At 36.1% G+C, this 15,748-nt stretch overlaps 1 protein-coding gene across 3 annotated transcripts in view; it reads right to left on the bottom strand.

Moving 5' to 3' along the window:
• The window catches only part of LOC124642596 (chloride channel protein 2), a 47,379-nt gene that overhangs the window by 22,996 nt on the left and 8,635 nt on the right, over positions 1 to 15,748 (bottom strand). The window contains exons 2-4 of one of the 3 annotated variants that reach the window (XM_047181061.1): positions 2,401 to 2,563; positions 1,784 to 1,906; positions 922 to 1,050 (exon numbers count right to left, since the gene is read on the bottom strand). In XM_047181061.1, coding sequence (XP_047037017.1) covers positions 922 to 1,050; positions 1,784 to 1,906; positions 2,401 to 2,563 — 415 coding nt within the window. Of the gene's footprint in view, positions 1 to 265; positions 390 to 429; positions 541 to 921; positions 1,051 to 1,783; positions 1,907 to 2,400; positions 2,564 to 15,748 lie in introns of those variants that run through there. The other 2 variants (XM_047181060.1, XM_047181059.1) reach the window with 2 other exon arrangements.

Genomic DNA, 15,748 nt, shown 5'->3' with positions numbered 1-15,748 from the left:
TCCATTATCAACATTTTCTACTCGTTTTACCTCATCTCCTCAACATAGGAGAAATGTATTCTCCCAATTCGACATCTGGAGTTTTTAGTACCTTGGCAAGTTTGAGCTTTCCCTGATGTGACCAATATTGTGTTATTTTTCTTCTAATAGATTTAGTCACCTAACAAATCTTAGCGCAGAGTTTTCGCAAATCCGCTTAACGGCCTCTGAAACGCCAAAAAGTATTTCTGACACTGAAACAAACTCCGTTTAACTTCTCCCTTACCTATACTCTGGGCAGCCACGATGTGCACGAAGCAAGCCGCGAAGAGTATGAGGCAGACTGGCAGCGACACCCACGCCACGTACTGACTGAACGTAGACGTCGCTAGGTCGTTATACATCCACATGCGAGCTGGAATGATGGAGAGGTTCTTCTTCCTTCCTTACCTATGCTCTGGGCAGCCACGATGTGCACGAAGCCAGCCGCGAAGAGTATGAGGCAGACTGGCAGCGACACCCACGCTACGTACTGACTGAACGTAGACGTCGCTAGGTCGTTATACATCCACATGCGAGCTGGAATGATGGAGAAGTTCTTCTTCCTTCCTTACCTATGCTCTGGGCAGCCACGATGTGCACGAAGCCAGCCGCGAAGAGTATGAGGCAGACTGGCAGCGACACCCACGCTACGTACTGACTGAACGTAGACGTCGCTAGGTCGTTATACATCCACATGCGAGCTGGAATGATGGAGAAGTTCTTCTTCCTTCCTTACCTATGCTCTGGGCAGCCACGATGTGCACGAAGCCAGCCGCGAAGAGTATGAGGCAGACTGGCAGCGACACCCACGCTACGTACTGACTGAACGTGGACGTCGCTAGGTCGTTGTACATCCACATGCGAGCTGGAATGATGGAGAAGTTCTTCTTCCTTCCTTACCTATGCTCTGGGCAGCCACGATGTGCACGAAGCCAGCCGCGAAGAGTATGAGGCAGACTGGCAGCGACACCCACGCTACGTACTGACTGAACGTAGACGTCGCTAGGTCGTTGTACATCCACATGCGAGCTGGAATTTATTGGAGAAGGAGTTAGGTGAGAGTGCTATTGCAGTTAAATATTGCAAGTATTGTTAAAAGGGATCAGCTTTTTCGCAGATATTATAACCTGGATAAGATGCATAAATACCCTAATTGTGTACTGTCTGTAGTAACAGTAGTCTTATAAAATAAATCGTGTTCAGTGGCTCACTATTTACATAATAATTTTGTAAATAGAATTCATGATACTTACCGCTTCAATCTTTCTACGTGAAGCATGAAAAGATACAAATAAAATTACATAGGTCTGTAATAATATGTCTACTACTGCAAAATATGTATATCTACAGAAAAATCTAGTATTTATTTATGTATAATTTTTTTAATAACTTTGGAAATCCAAAACTGACTTATCCTATATTCATAGAACAGTATTTGATGACATCGTTAACGATAGCACGATAGACTACCGCAATTTCTAGAAATCTTTATACCAATTGGTGTAACACAAGTTAGAACCTCATCTATTATGCATGTCCTAATCCGACTGTAATATGTGGAAACGTCGTTGACTGTACGTTAACCTAATTTTATTGTAAACCTAGATATAAGAAACAATGTACAGTTGTTTGTTTTTCCCTAACATAATAAAATAAAATAAAATCTAGTCTAGCCTTTTTCCCAACCATGTTGGGGTTTCCTTTCACTGGATGCAGCTGAGTACCAGCATTTTACGGCATTACCATATTTGTTAAATCTTACCATTCTGACAGACCGCGATCCCCCGGTCCATGGCGAAGTTGACAATCGCCATGATGATACCCAGCAGCGCGAGGAACACCCAGTCCTCGCCCAGCCGAGCGAACGTGTGCCTCCATATGTACCCTGCGACAAACTTCACGCACGTGAATATTTTGTTTCGAAGAAATAATAGAGACTTGTGAAGGAATATCAAAACTTATTAAAGGCAGCCTAAGATAGGCGATATGGCTTTCTGAATTCAGCTTGTTAACTAAAGAAACTGAATCTTGGACGCAGGAATCACTCTGTCCAAAAAATCTGAATGCTCAAATCTCCTGCTCTTTTCAATACAAAGCTCTAAACTGAGGAAATTAAGAATGTTATTCAGTGAGTTGACCCTTAGAAATGTATGGAAACACGAGCGTACATCATCAATGGCCCCAATGTTATTAAAAATTTTACACAAATTCTACCTTATTATTTGCGGAACCTAGAGATCAAAGCTCGCGATTGTTTAGTTTGTAACCAGCAGTTACACGGTCCAGCTGTGGTCTCAACTAAGTGTCGAGAAGTGTCAGATTTGACGACTAGTATCGTTATACGTAAGTCTAAAAGGCATATGATCCTGTACAACTCACCTAATACTTTAAAGAACTTCCCCCTAGGTCTGTGTTTGCCGCTAGCTTCTAGCTCCTTCTGCCGGAGCTTGTCGTCTTTTCTTCTCTTCTTCCGTAGCCTTCTGAGTCTTCTCGCTTCTTCTCTGGCCGCTTCGCTTAGGTCGCGTTGATAGCGACCATACATCTGTGGAGAAAGAATAACTGTTAAATATATTTTGTGAATAATTATTAATATAATAAGAATAAAACTCTCAATGTGTGTTCTGAAAAAGTCGTTTGATGTATAGGCACTTTAGTTATATTTTATTTTGATACTTGAAAACTTTTGCAAATTACTTGATATCATAAACATCACGGCTATATTAGCTTTGCTTGGCAGGATTATTGTTCTGTTACTATGGATATCTATATCAAAAATGTTTCATTTTAACAAATCCGATATTTAATTCAATACTTCAAGACCTCAACTGCTTCAGGATGCGTAAGACAAAACTAATTTCGATGTTTACATATTTTATGCAGGGTTAACAAAACTCGAGTTAAGGAACTGAAGAAAAGAAGTATATATTATACCAACGAATGTAACCAAACTAACCACAACCCTATTACCCTTTTCAACAATCCGTTCCAACTCTGACTCCATATCAATTTCATTTACAATCAAACTTCCTTAACTAACTACATTGCCAAAGCAACTGCTATCGACAAAGAAAGTAAAAATACTGTAAAGCTAATTACTAATTACTGTAATACAGCCTTGAATCCAGGCTCTGTTTGCTGTAGCTATCAGATAATCTCGTGTTGACCCAAGATAGGTAGATCGGAAAATATCAATATTTGAGTTTTTAGTACTAAGGAATTTATGGGCTGCTAATCTTGGCCTAAACCTTTTGAAGGGCGAATTCATAAACAGTAGAGATTGAATACAGAGTGTATATTTTAGCGAACAACAAGCTTGGTTAAAATGTTCTTGAATCATACAGGCTTCATGTAGCAGATAAAATGACTCTCAATAATTTTCAGTCTTCTAGAATATTTAATCTTTTTCGATTTCAGTATGACAAACAGACAGAGCAAAGTCTACATAAATACTTTGGTAAAATTCCTTAACTTGACGAACACAAATCCGCGCCTGACTCACATTCATAACATTAATCCTCAGATAAGTGCCAAATCAAAACAAATACAATTGCTTATCTCCCAAAAACCAGGTAGTTATCAACCAACCTTATTTATCTAGGTACAAAATCACGTATTTTCCGTGTCCTACTAATATTTTGATCAATTACAAGGCGACATGACAATAACATATGTAAATGATAAGTTTTACAAAAGTTATCTTTGAGACATCTCAAGGCGCTAAGTGGAACGCCACTGGTTTTTTTCGTTTATAGGAAGTACTTGATTTTCGGTAAGCAGATATGGATAAGCAGATACTTGTAGTGAAATTAAAAAAAAAAATAGAAATAGAAAAAGCTCTTCCGAATCTGTGGACCAGATTTGGGAAAAGTATATTTTATTTTGGGAAAGGCAAATGTCGGTTTAAATTAAAAAGAGACGAATAAATTCTTATATTTCTTGTAGCTAAGATCGTAATGAGGTTGAGTGTAAAACAATCAATCTGAAAAGAAGATGGATGGAACACCAAGTTTACTTTTTATCTACCCTGCTCTTTTGATACCAGTAAAAAGGCATATTTCAATTGAATTTCATATAAACAAGGAAAGAATCAAGTTTACAGGAAATATTAACTATATAGTAAAGGTTTATCCAAATTGACCTAGTAGTTCGGCCGTTTCAAAGCGCTAAGTGGCATAATTAGCGAGTAGCAATGGCATTGAACGATACTCCTCTGAAAATGGGCCATGGATTATCTAGCTGCTGTAAATTATATTATTACATAAAATATTTGTTGGATGACAAGGCACCTGGAAGCTTAGAACTTCTAATCATACTGAATGTCTTTTGAAATAATTTTATAGAATTTCTGAATCCTTATCCTTGTTTTTTTTTTTTTGCAAATATGTGATTCTTTTTTAGCTGTCCATGTTCTAAATCTAAGATACTTTAATACTCAATACTTTATTTGCATTTGATATGTTCTACGGGTGGCTAATTTTATAGGGTGGACACATAATATGGACTCGACTAATGACATTCTTGAACAATTCACCAGATTCAAAAAGATATTAAGAACTTCAAAACTCAAAATGCTGACCCCGAAAAAGACAGCGTACGACCTGATGACGATAAACCCAAAAATTAAATTATCGAACATTTTTCGGAGCGAAAACTTGTTTTCTTGCAGGTTGGGTCCACCACCTTAAGGGACGGGTCATCGTGACATGGAGGCTGTCATGAACCTGTTTGACCAATGACCATATGTGGAAAGATGATACTGCATATAGGTATTATATCCATGTTTATTTACTGTTTATGCAATCGGTAATTTTGGGGAAACATCTTTTATTGAGCCGGTTTTTCTTAACTTTTGGCTACGTTTTTTTGTGAGTCCTTATGGAAAGATCTCAACTCAGCTCTGTTACAAAACTATAGGGGAGAAAACATATTTTCAAATAAAGACACGAAAGTGCTTTGGAGTACCTTATACTTTTCACTGTTCAGTCCATTTTGATGATTAAACCTAAATAAGAATCGAAACTGGATTACACCTAAGAAAGGAACTTCAGAACTTAATTTGCTATTAAACATAACTCCGAAATTTGTCTTGCATGCGCAGAAGTGACTATCACAAAGTTACTACTAGCCGACTTCTAACAAACAAAGCTGTAAAAATCAGAACAAGACTGTTCCTAATAAAATTCTAATACAAAGTGCGACGCAGTATAAAATCTGAAGTAATCAAGAGAAATCTAGTGCAAAGAGGACGGGAGCGAACTGAACGAATCCTAATAATACCCGTTACGTGTTACTATAAATTAAAACCGTAATTAGTGGTCAAGATGCGTGGGATGCACTATTTATAGTCTCTGTGTAAATGCATATGTTTTTACGTAGGTTTGTATGGAATTCCTGGAGATGCTGGGCTATTTTCTGATGATGGTACTCTTTGACAATTGCTATAAACAACTTGATGATTCTGAGATTTTTTATAAGTAGAGAATTTTTGAAACTTAAATATTGAGTTTAACTAAACAGTTTGTCAACTAAGGATTGTTGATGGTTATCCAACTTTTTCGTTAAAAACCGTTTAGTTATAGGTAGTCTACATAAGTATTTTGACCATAATTGCGATGACATAATATTCCATATTATATAGCTCTTACAATTACCTAGAATAAACCAACTTCCTTCATCTAACAATAGCCTTAAACATACGTAATACACCTACACCGTTATCTCCACAACAAATATGTGAAAATCAGTGCGCTCGATAATCTTAATCTGTGCAAACTTTACCATAACGAGAGCCTTGGTTCACGTGATTTTCTACGCAAGCAATATTTATCTTAAGCCGTTTATCCTTCCGTACACTTACTGCATGAAAATCTACTGTAAACAGTCGCTGTTACCTTTTTATTGCACGGTAGTGTATGCTCAAGAATTTATGTCAGGGATTGTGTGTAGGAAAATTGTTTATCCTCTTTTAAAATTAATCGTATGTATGAACGAAAAAAATGAATTATCTTCAGTTATCCTAGCGGCTAAATCTAATGTCGTCATTATCATTGTCTCGAATCCTAGAAATATTTCGTCAATTACACTTAAGAAAAGTTTGAAATCAGTCTACCCAAGTAAATATATTCTTGTCGTAAGATATCTATTCTCCATCCCTGGGTACATAGCACTAGAAATGCAAAATCCAAATTATTTGCCATCACTCTGAACAAAATGTAACAAAAGATTCACATTTATTCAAAAACCGTGCATCTTATGTGTTTCATAGGGAGTAATAGATACTCAATATGACCCAAATGACTTTGCTGGAAGATAGCTAGCTTATAGCTCTTTTAAAGTAAAGAGCATTTTTTATAGCCAGAGTATATTTTTACTTATATTTCTTTAACCTACATAAATCACGACAAAAACTCTCGATTCAAAAAAATTATAAATAACAACAATAAAAAAGCATGCAATAAATTCATGAATAAGCTCTGCATTGCATAACAAGTAGTTAAACTTGTTGTACCAAGGTTGTAAGAAGAAAACTGCAACTGCGCCCGCGCAAGTGACGTCACGAGCCAGTGTCAATGACCCCGAGAGAAAAGCTTGAGAGCACACAACCCTGACCAGAACATAATATTGGTAAAAAACCCTGGATTTGTAATAAAACTGTATTTGGAACCAAATTGATAATTTATGGCATTTTTATTTTTAAATAAGTGCATGATCCTTGACAACGATTTATTTACACTACTTACGATTACTCCTAAAATATATTTCAAACGCTTAAGTGCATTTGAAAGAGCACAAGTCTCTGCCTAACCTTTTCCCAACTATGTTGAGGTCGCCTTCCAGTCTTACCGCATGCAGCTGAGTATAGATAGTTCAACTCAGATTTGCGCGCGGCCCTATGTGTGCGTCGGCTTGTAAATATACAACTTTCATTCGTGTGACAGTGACGTCGTCCGAGCATGACGTGTTCTTATCGCTTTTTGTTATGGGTACAGTCGTTTACGAAAATGTCTAGTTCTTCACGGAGAAAATGTTTAAGGAGTCAGGTAGCGTTTCAAAAAATGAAACAACATTCAAAGCTTTTTATTATTACATTTTACAGTTTTTCATTATTTTCTCATAAGTTTTTTCAAATTGACGTTGACAGTATCTAAGAAATAAATGAGGTGAAATATCTAAGATCAATTAAATACTCCTTACATATTTTCTAGATCTCGGGGTACGCGGACAATAAATAAAAGTGTGGACTAAGATTGTAAAAAAACGTATAATCTAGTATAATAATGTAAGAATTTTAAAAAATAATATTGCTTCGCATAATGTCGACCAAAATAAGACGGAAATAATGAAACTCATAAATGAACGTTTAAGTCATATTGATGAAGGGATGTTGGGTAATACTTGCCGACATGTACAAAAGAAAAAAGAAAAATACTATAGACATTTTGACATGGAGTCAAAATTTATAATTTACCTTGGTGAGAGTAGCGAATCCGAAAATTCATCATTTGTACCCGACTGTACCTCTTGTCACGCACACAAAGTCACTGTGTATGTACAAGGGTTACCCACACATAAGGCCGCGCGCAAGACTGAGTTGAACTTACTATACCAGTGTGTTACAAGGAGCGACTGCCTACCTGATTTCCGCAACTCAGTTACCCGGGTAACCGAATACCCCTAGGTAAGACTGGTTGTACAACTTACTGGCTTTTGACTACCCGTAACGACTGCCAAAGATGTTCAAATGAAAGCCACAGTTACAAAATGAAAATGAAAATTTATTGTGTCTCGTGTGGATCCACGTCTAAAACACACGAAAGGTTAATAGAATAATCAATGTAATGCAAAGTAAATAACCTAATGACCATAAATAAACACCATGATCAAGATCAGTATCGGCTAATGAAATCTCACACATGTTTGCACAACAACAGACTCTTGCGCAACCGGTCTTACGTCTGAACGGACACGGATAAGTCTGAAGTCACGAGCTTAGCATTAGGATTGTTGCAAACGAGGATATAATTTACGTGGATGGGATTAAATAGATGTGTTAAAAATAAAGGGGCTATGTGAAAGAAGACAGCTAGAAAGATGGCAAATTATAAATTCACTCGCCATTTATGATAACTAAAGTAGCAGGGGCACCAAGTGGCATCGGGTTGACCAGGTAACTGGGTTGAGGAGGTCAGATTGGCAATAGTTCCATATAAAACACTTGTACTCTGTTGCATCAGGTCAGGCCGGGAGCCGACTGCAACATGTTTGGTAAAAACGTTAGACAGATGATGAATAAGGATGGTGAATTAATTACGAATCTGAATGTAGCTGCTCTTGAATTTTTTTGCTTGCTACTTAAATTGCATCACGAAACACTGGTACTCAGCTGCATACTGGTAGACTGGAAGCCGACCCCAACATAATTGGGAAAAGGCAAGACAGACGATGAAGTAGACTAGCCTAGTTAGTCCTTAAACACAAAACCACGATCCTCGCTTAAACCAAGATTTATCCTCATCACCTTACAATTTAGATAATAGTTGAAATTATACAAACGGACATACATACGTGAGTTATGTAAATAATCTGTTTATAAACGAGCGTTTTATGTGAATATTATGGTAATCTATCACATGACTGAATATTCAGACGACAAATGGTAGAATAATTTACATTAGTGAGTACATTAGGATTAAAATGTTTTGAGTAATCATTGTAATGTTACGCTACTTGAAGTGATGGCCAAATGATGGTGTTCATCTTTAGACCATCCAGAAAATAAAGATGTGTGACTAAGTTGTATTATTATATAGTTCAATTATGTAAAATAGAACAGAAACTTCATTAAAATAACGTCATAATTAATTTTATGTGTCATATCTTGACATTTTGTCAACACTAAAATTTGGCCAAATACCTACAATCCTTCTTAATTTAAAACTGCGAAAGCAACTTTGTCACTCTTTTGGACTGTCACGCCAAAAATACTCAACCGATTGAAATTAAAGGTTTTCAGATAGTCTAGAGCCTGACAAAAAACTTAGGCTTTATTTTATCCAGTTGCAAAAATTGGTTCTCCCAGGAAGTGGGCGAAACCACGATAATATATTTTACATAATTAAGAACCTGGTAAGGTAACCTGTAACCTAGTAAGGTGATTCATATCGTCGTAATTTCAAAGCATTCGTAAATAAATAATTATAGGTACAGTGACAGCATAATCTTACTGAGAAAATCTGCAAATAGCTCAAGAAAATATATGTTTTCCGTTATTTGAAATCAGATAAGGAAGCATTACCTGGCAGTTTAATATTAGAAATAATTAAGAAATTAAACTACCTGCCTGACTGATATACGTACGATATGGTGGATCCCCTTAGCAAGTTACATATATGGAGTCCATTACATCATATATTTAAAAAGATTGCTACAGACTTGTAATAAAATAAGGACAGTTGATACCTTGATTGTATATTTCTATATAAATTATTTATTATATCTTAAATAAATTATTTGATTCCATAACTGCTTTTCAGTGCAAGGAAAAATATAGCTGTAGATATACCATCATCAGAGTTAATCGTATTGATGTAAAGTACTGGTACACCGAGTTTAATTTGAATACCTGAAAAGTTGAGCAGTTTTAATTATTTTAATATCATTCAGACAAACCAGTAGCCATATGAGAAGAAGAATGAAGAATGCGTGCTAAAAAGTATTCAAATAAATATTCCTGATTTAAGAGGAATCTCAGGTTATATCTGTTTGCTCCCACATTACGCGTGTCGCGGTTATCAAGCCGAGAAAAATCTATAAATACGTACATTTATTTCCTAAAGTATTGATTTCTGCGGTTATGCTAAACAATTTACTGTTTGCATTATATCTAGTTAAAGTTGACCACAAAAAGAATGGTTAATATTATCCTTGAAAGTCTATATTTATAGTATTGTTACACAATAATGGACCTAGTACTGTTTTTTTAATGTATAGCGTATATTTTAATGTATAGCGTATATTTTGAATGACAAAAAATTGATTAAAGGATGATGGGCAATTTTGTATGAACCCTGGCCTGATAACCAATAAAGTTCTAATGAATATTATATTATTGCTTATACCCTATAGTTACTGAAATAAAACGGTTCATGTCAAGAATCTACCGGAAATAAGTACAGTCGGGCACAAAAGAGTTATACTTTTTGCACCGATTTTTTTTGTTTAAAATAAAATCCATACTAGAAAAATTCATTGTATGATGTATTTTCGTCAACTTATCACTTTTTTAAATAAGCCTAGGGTAGACTATCAATAAAAATCGGTCTTAACTACGCATAATTGTTTTAATAGCAAAACAAAACATAAAAACTTTTACTTCTACCACCGTATACTATTTCCATTATTGGAGATAGCATTTCCTCGTTCTGCGGCACCAGGATAGTCGGCCTTGGGTTGTCGAGTTATTAGAAAAGTAGCGACCCACCCCAGCTTCGCACGGGAAAACAGAATTTACTCACTATTTAACGGATGTTATTACACATACAAACCTACCTCTTCAATCACTCTATCTTTGAATATAATAATATATTAAAAAAACCGCACGGGTGGTCAGGTCCGCAAAGATAAATGAGGGGTTTAATCAGTATTCTTAGACTAAAGTTATTTAAGTTGTTTATCAGCTTTCACAGAGTTCTCATCATATGGCACATCAGGCTTGTTAGCCAGGACAGTCGACAGTCATTGATGATGATAGCTTGATGCCAGCACACCTCCAATTCCATAGGATTATATTTCAAAGCAAGATGTATTATCCTGGCCATTAGATGATGTCATGCAAGTACTCACGACAAGTATTTGCATGAAATGGGCTACGGACTTGACTGAACTGATTTGAAAAATCTTTCAGTGGTGGAAAAGCTACGTTATTTATAATAAGAAGATAGGTAGGTTTTCTTTATATACCATACGTGCCAAAGTGGTTTAATTCCATAGGCAGTCGTAGGCTTACAGGACTGATATATTCCTTCCCCAGTGGTTAACAATGTTCCACCCATAACAAAAATTGAAGTTTAGGGTATAAGCTATCATTTGATGTGCAAATGGATATTATTGGTTATGCCCGTTTGACTCACTGAAACGGCGGAATACGTACACCTTATGTTGTGAATGCTGCCTGTATTTTTTTTAATATGGACACATGCACCTTCTGTGATACGTCCTGACTGATATTGGCAATAATAATGGCACTTAAACATCTCTCCCATACAAAATGAAGTGTTTCAAGTCCATACGCTGTGCCACGCTACCAAGTGTCATATCTTCGTTCTCCGGTGGTTCACAATGTTTTGCCCATAATAAAAAATGAAGCTTAGGATATGCTATCATTTAGCTATCATTTGATATAATCTTTTTTTTTTTCAATAAACTTGAAAAATATGGGCACAGACACCTTCTGCGACTCGTTCTGACAATTATTGACAATAATATAATGCACTTAAACATCCCTCCCATACAAAATGAAGTGGTTCAAGTCCTTAGGCTGTCCTATGCTATCAAGTGTCATATCTTCGTTCTCCGGTGGTTTACAATGTTTTGCCCATAATAAAAAATAAAACTTAGGGTATCAGCTATCATTTGATATGCGAATTGTTTTTATTGGTTATGCCGGTTAGAGCCACCAGAACGGTGGAGTACGTACACCATACGTTGTAAATAGGTAATACCTGCTAAATAATCTTTTTTATAACCTTAGAAAATATGGGCACAGACACCTTGTGTGATACGCCCTGACTAATATGGACAATAATAATGGCACTTAAACATCTCTCCCATACAAAATGAAGGGTTTCAAGTCCATACGCTGTCCTACGCTACCAAGTGTCATATCATCGTTCTCCGGTGGTTCACAATGTTTTGCCCATAATAAAAAATGAAGCTTAGGATATGAGCTATCATTTGATATGCAAATGGTTTTCATTGGTTATGCCGGTTAGACTCACCAGAACGGCGGAATACGTACACCATACGTTGTAAATACTAAATGCTAAATAATCTTTTTTTTTTCAATAAACTTGGAAAATATGGGCACAGACACCTTCTGCGACTCGTTCTGACAATTATTGACAATAATAATGTACTTAAACATCCCTCCCATACAAAATGAAGTGGTTCAAGTCCTTAGGCTGTCCTATGCTATCAAGTGTCATATCTTCGTTCTCCGGTGGTTTACAATGTTTTGCCCATAATAAAAAATGAAGCTTAGGGTATAAGCTATCATTTGATATGCGAATCGTTTTTATTGGATATACCGGCCAATTTTACCCATCATCCTTTTTTTGACCCGCCAATTCCGTTCAATCGTTAGCTTCGAAAGCAAAAGTAATGTTTCTGGGAATGGATATTCCGCAAGCATTATCAGGAAACAAGAGCTAATGGACAAAAGGATAAATTCAGGCCATGAAGCTGAAGAACAAGTTGGAAGACGGGAAATGGGAAGGCTAAGGCATCTAGTGGTTACATGATCATCTACCTAAAGAGGTGTAAGTCCAGTTCTCATACAAAAATGATAAGTTATGAGTAGTCCCCCAGTTTAGCCAAGTACCTAGTTCCCACAGTATTACAGCAAGCAGCTTCATTTAACTAACACGATTACATTAGCCCACGATTGTTAACATTACCGGACGAGATCACTACCTAGGTCATCAACTTACTAGAACTTCTAGTCCAGTATTAAGTTTGTTTGTAAGAAATTAAATTGTTAGAAGTGCCATCAGTTACATCTGGGCCAAAATATTCAATCTTATAAAAAATCATAAGGCCACTACTTTAGCTGGATGTCGTCAATTCTTTCTATCTGGAAAAGGAAAGGAAAGAGTGATGAATGCGGTAGTTTGCAGAGTGTGGTAAATCCTCCGTAGACTACCGCCACACTGGAAGATTTCCCTTAGCCTGTGGTAATAGGCATGATGACAGTAATCAAAAATCATTAAAATAATATATTTATTAAATTAAACTTGAAGCTTGGAATATAAAACGCGCATTGTTTTCTTTATTAATAATGTGATTAATATGTATTTTTATAAAATAAAATTACGAAATAAGGCAATCCGCCATGATATCTTGAACACCAATCAGAGCTCGTGACGTCATTTCTCAAAACAACTCGCGCGAAAGCGCGCGAACGTCACATTTCGTTATTGTGAACTTCCACTGCGATCTTTGTTTTTAATTAATTAATTGTTTATAACACGAGTTATGGAGCCCGGATTTATCAAGGCAAACAGCGCTAATTTGCCTAGAATTGATATCATAATGCTGGGAAAGTTTTTGGCATCAAATCAAGATTTTTGTTCAGCTGAATTTAGAAATGTAAAAACTTCCATGTAAGTATACTAGTTTAATTAAAACACAATGAGAGATGAAACCTAACCTCGAAATAGTTATTTACATTATAAACTATGCTAGAATCTAGAGAACTACGTAATAACTTACATCAAAGTGATCTTCACAAAAATAAAGTTGTACCCTGGGCAATATTGCTTTTGAATCTCGCCTTGCAAGTTTAAGCCACTTGTTTCGTATTTTTTTATTGTGAGGAACGTACACAAATAACTTATCAGGAGTTGTTTTGGATGTGTTCTTACTTGGTCCCCCAGTGACCCCACAACTCCTATGCCCTTTCGAATTCATATTTAATAACACAAAAAACTTAATTATTGCACGAGCGTTGTTTACTTGCGTCTTGTAATTTCAGTCGTGACGTCACAAGTGACACCATGACACTGACAAGCGTTTTCGCGCCGGATTCAAAGTGGACAGAGAAAAATGCAATTATTTGATAAAAAATCTTCGCATTTTCTTAAAATTAATAATTTTTCATATAAAATAGACGTATACCTACATCATACAAAGGAATTTAAAAATTTGTCATCATGCCTATTTAACAGCAATTTTAATAGGAAGAAAACGACGTGAAAGGACCTGAACATGGATGTGGACATATTAGGGAAAAGGAACAAACAAAGATGGACGATTGTGTCAAAGACGACATGGTTGCTTGTGGCATGACAGCCAACAAGAAAAAAATAGGGATGAAAGCAGGATACTGAAACGTTAGATTAAAGTGATCAATCATACCACATAATCGGGCTTCTTGACCAGTAGCTTCACACACTTACCCAGGTCTACCGGACACCACATCCTGGGAATCAAGTTGCAAACCATTAAACGCAACACCTGGACTAATTCTTAGCTATTACGCAATTGCTGGACCGTGGGAGGAAGGAAATACTGTCTGATGGAGTAAATTTCACAATTTACGCCAATTGGCTCGCGTGAACTGGCCAAGAATGGTATCTTATTTGATCGTGTTTCGTTACAAAGGGATAAGGTGTGGAGTTTCGGGATGTCGTGGTTAAAGGAGTCCTTCTTTGTGTTTGTTAGGATCAGGTTTTAGTGGGTTCTACGCAGCCGTTTTACTTGGAATCGTAATTTGCAAAAATCATACAATTGTTCGTTTGATTAAGTGTTACGTGATCATACTCAAACAACTGGTTTGATATGAAATTAAAAATGGTAAAAAATTAGACAAATGTGACCCTGAAGAAGCTTAGGTAGTAATTATACGAAGTAGTAGTTATAGGTAAGGATGAAGAAAATAGTTAATTCAGGAAGCGGGCGCGGTTTCACATTATTTTCACTTTCCTAATTAAATAGCGAAATATGCTGACGAACAATGTTTGCGGCTTCTGAGTTTTCATGACAAGTTGTTATAAATCTGACTAATTAGTTTTAAAACAACCTATTAATTACCATTTACTAAAGCTATTCATAAATTATTGACTTGACAGTACCTACAGCAATGACATTAACCTTAGAAGATTGCGTGCTAGAATTCGCTGCCGCAAAGGATTACCGACCAGCTATCCTGTTTAGACAATCTTAACTAGGTAAATGGGTTCCGTATTCCTTAAGGAAATCCTTATTGTCTGAGTCATCATAAGGGCATTCTACGAGGTTTTTCAGCATTTGTGGAACCCTGATAATGTTTATTTGTTAAGTAGCTGTTTCCCGCGATTCCTGTATTCTAGAGGAACTAGTTCTTGTTCCCTGATCTTCTCATCGAGTGACCTACAGGTTTTGTCATATAACAAGAGAAGATGGAATTTTAACTACATACTTGGACGCCGCTTTCACGTGCCCTCCCAATTATCCTAGCTACTATTATTTTATATAGGTAGATGGCAAACTCCAACCATCTCAAAAAAATAGGATATAAAATAGGATTTTTTGGAAGAAAAATGTCCTTTCCAAATGCCCTTAAAATGTATAACAATGAAGGTATCCTTATCAATAAATTTCTCATAATGTGCCATAATGACACGCGTGGGTCGAATCGACCCAGAATCATGCCTTCAAGAGATATCATCAGTTACGTTTCAAGAACGAAAAGGGTTATGAGCCATTTACATTAAATTTGGTAAGGTTAACATTTATGGAAGTTAATTTCAAAGACAGCAAGTTTGAATAAGGTTTGTGGAAGGAATAAAAAAATATATACATGTAGGTAAGTTATGATCTCAATTCTGAATAGTACGGTTTTGGCGATTTATCTGGTAGTTCGTAATATTTAATATTTCGTCAATATTTAACTAAAGGGTGCCTTTTCTAGCATTTATAATAGTAGGATCTCTTAATTACACATTTTAGGTTTTAAATACACTTTCAAGTT

The sequence above is a fragment of the Helicoverpa zea genome, chromosome 25 (assembly GCF_022581195.2).
Source record: "Helicoverpa zea isolate HzStark_Cry1AcR chromosome 25, ilHelZeax1.1, whole genome shotgun sequence".
Lineage (NCBI taxonomy): Eukaryota > Metazoa > Arthropoda > Insecta > Lepidoptera > Noctuidae > Helicoverpa > Helicoverpa zea.
This window is presented reverse-complemented; position numbering and strand designations above follow the sequence as displayed.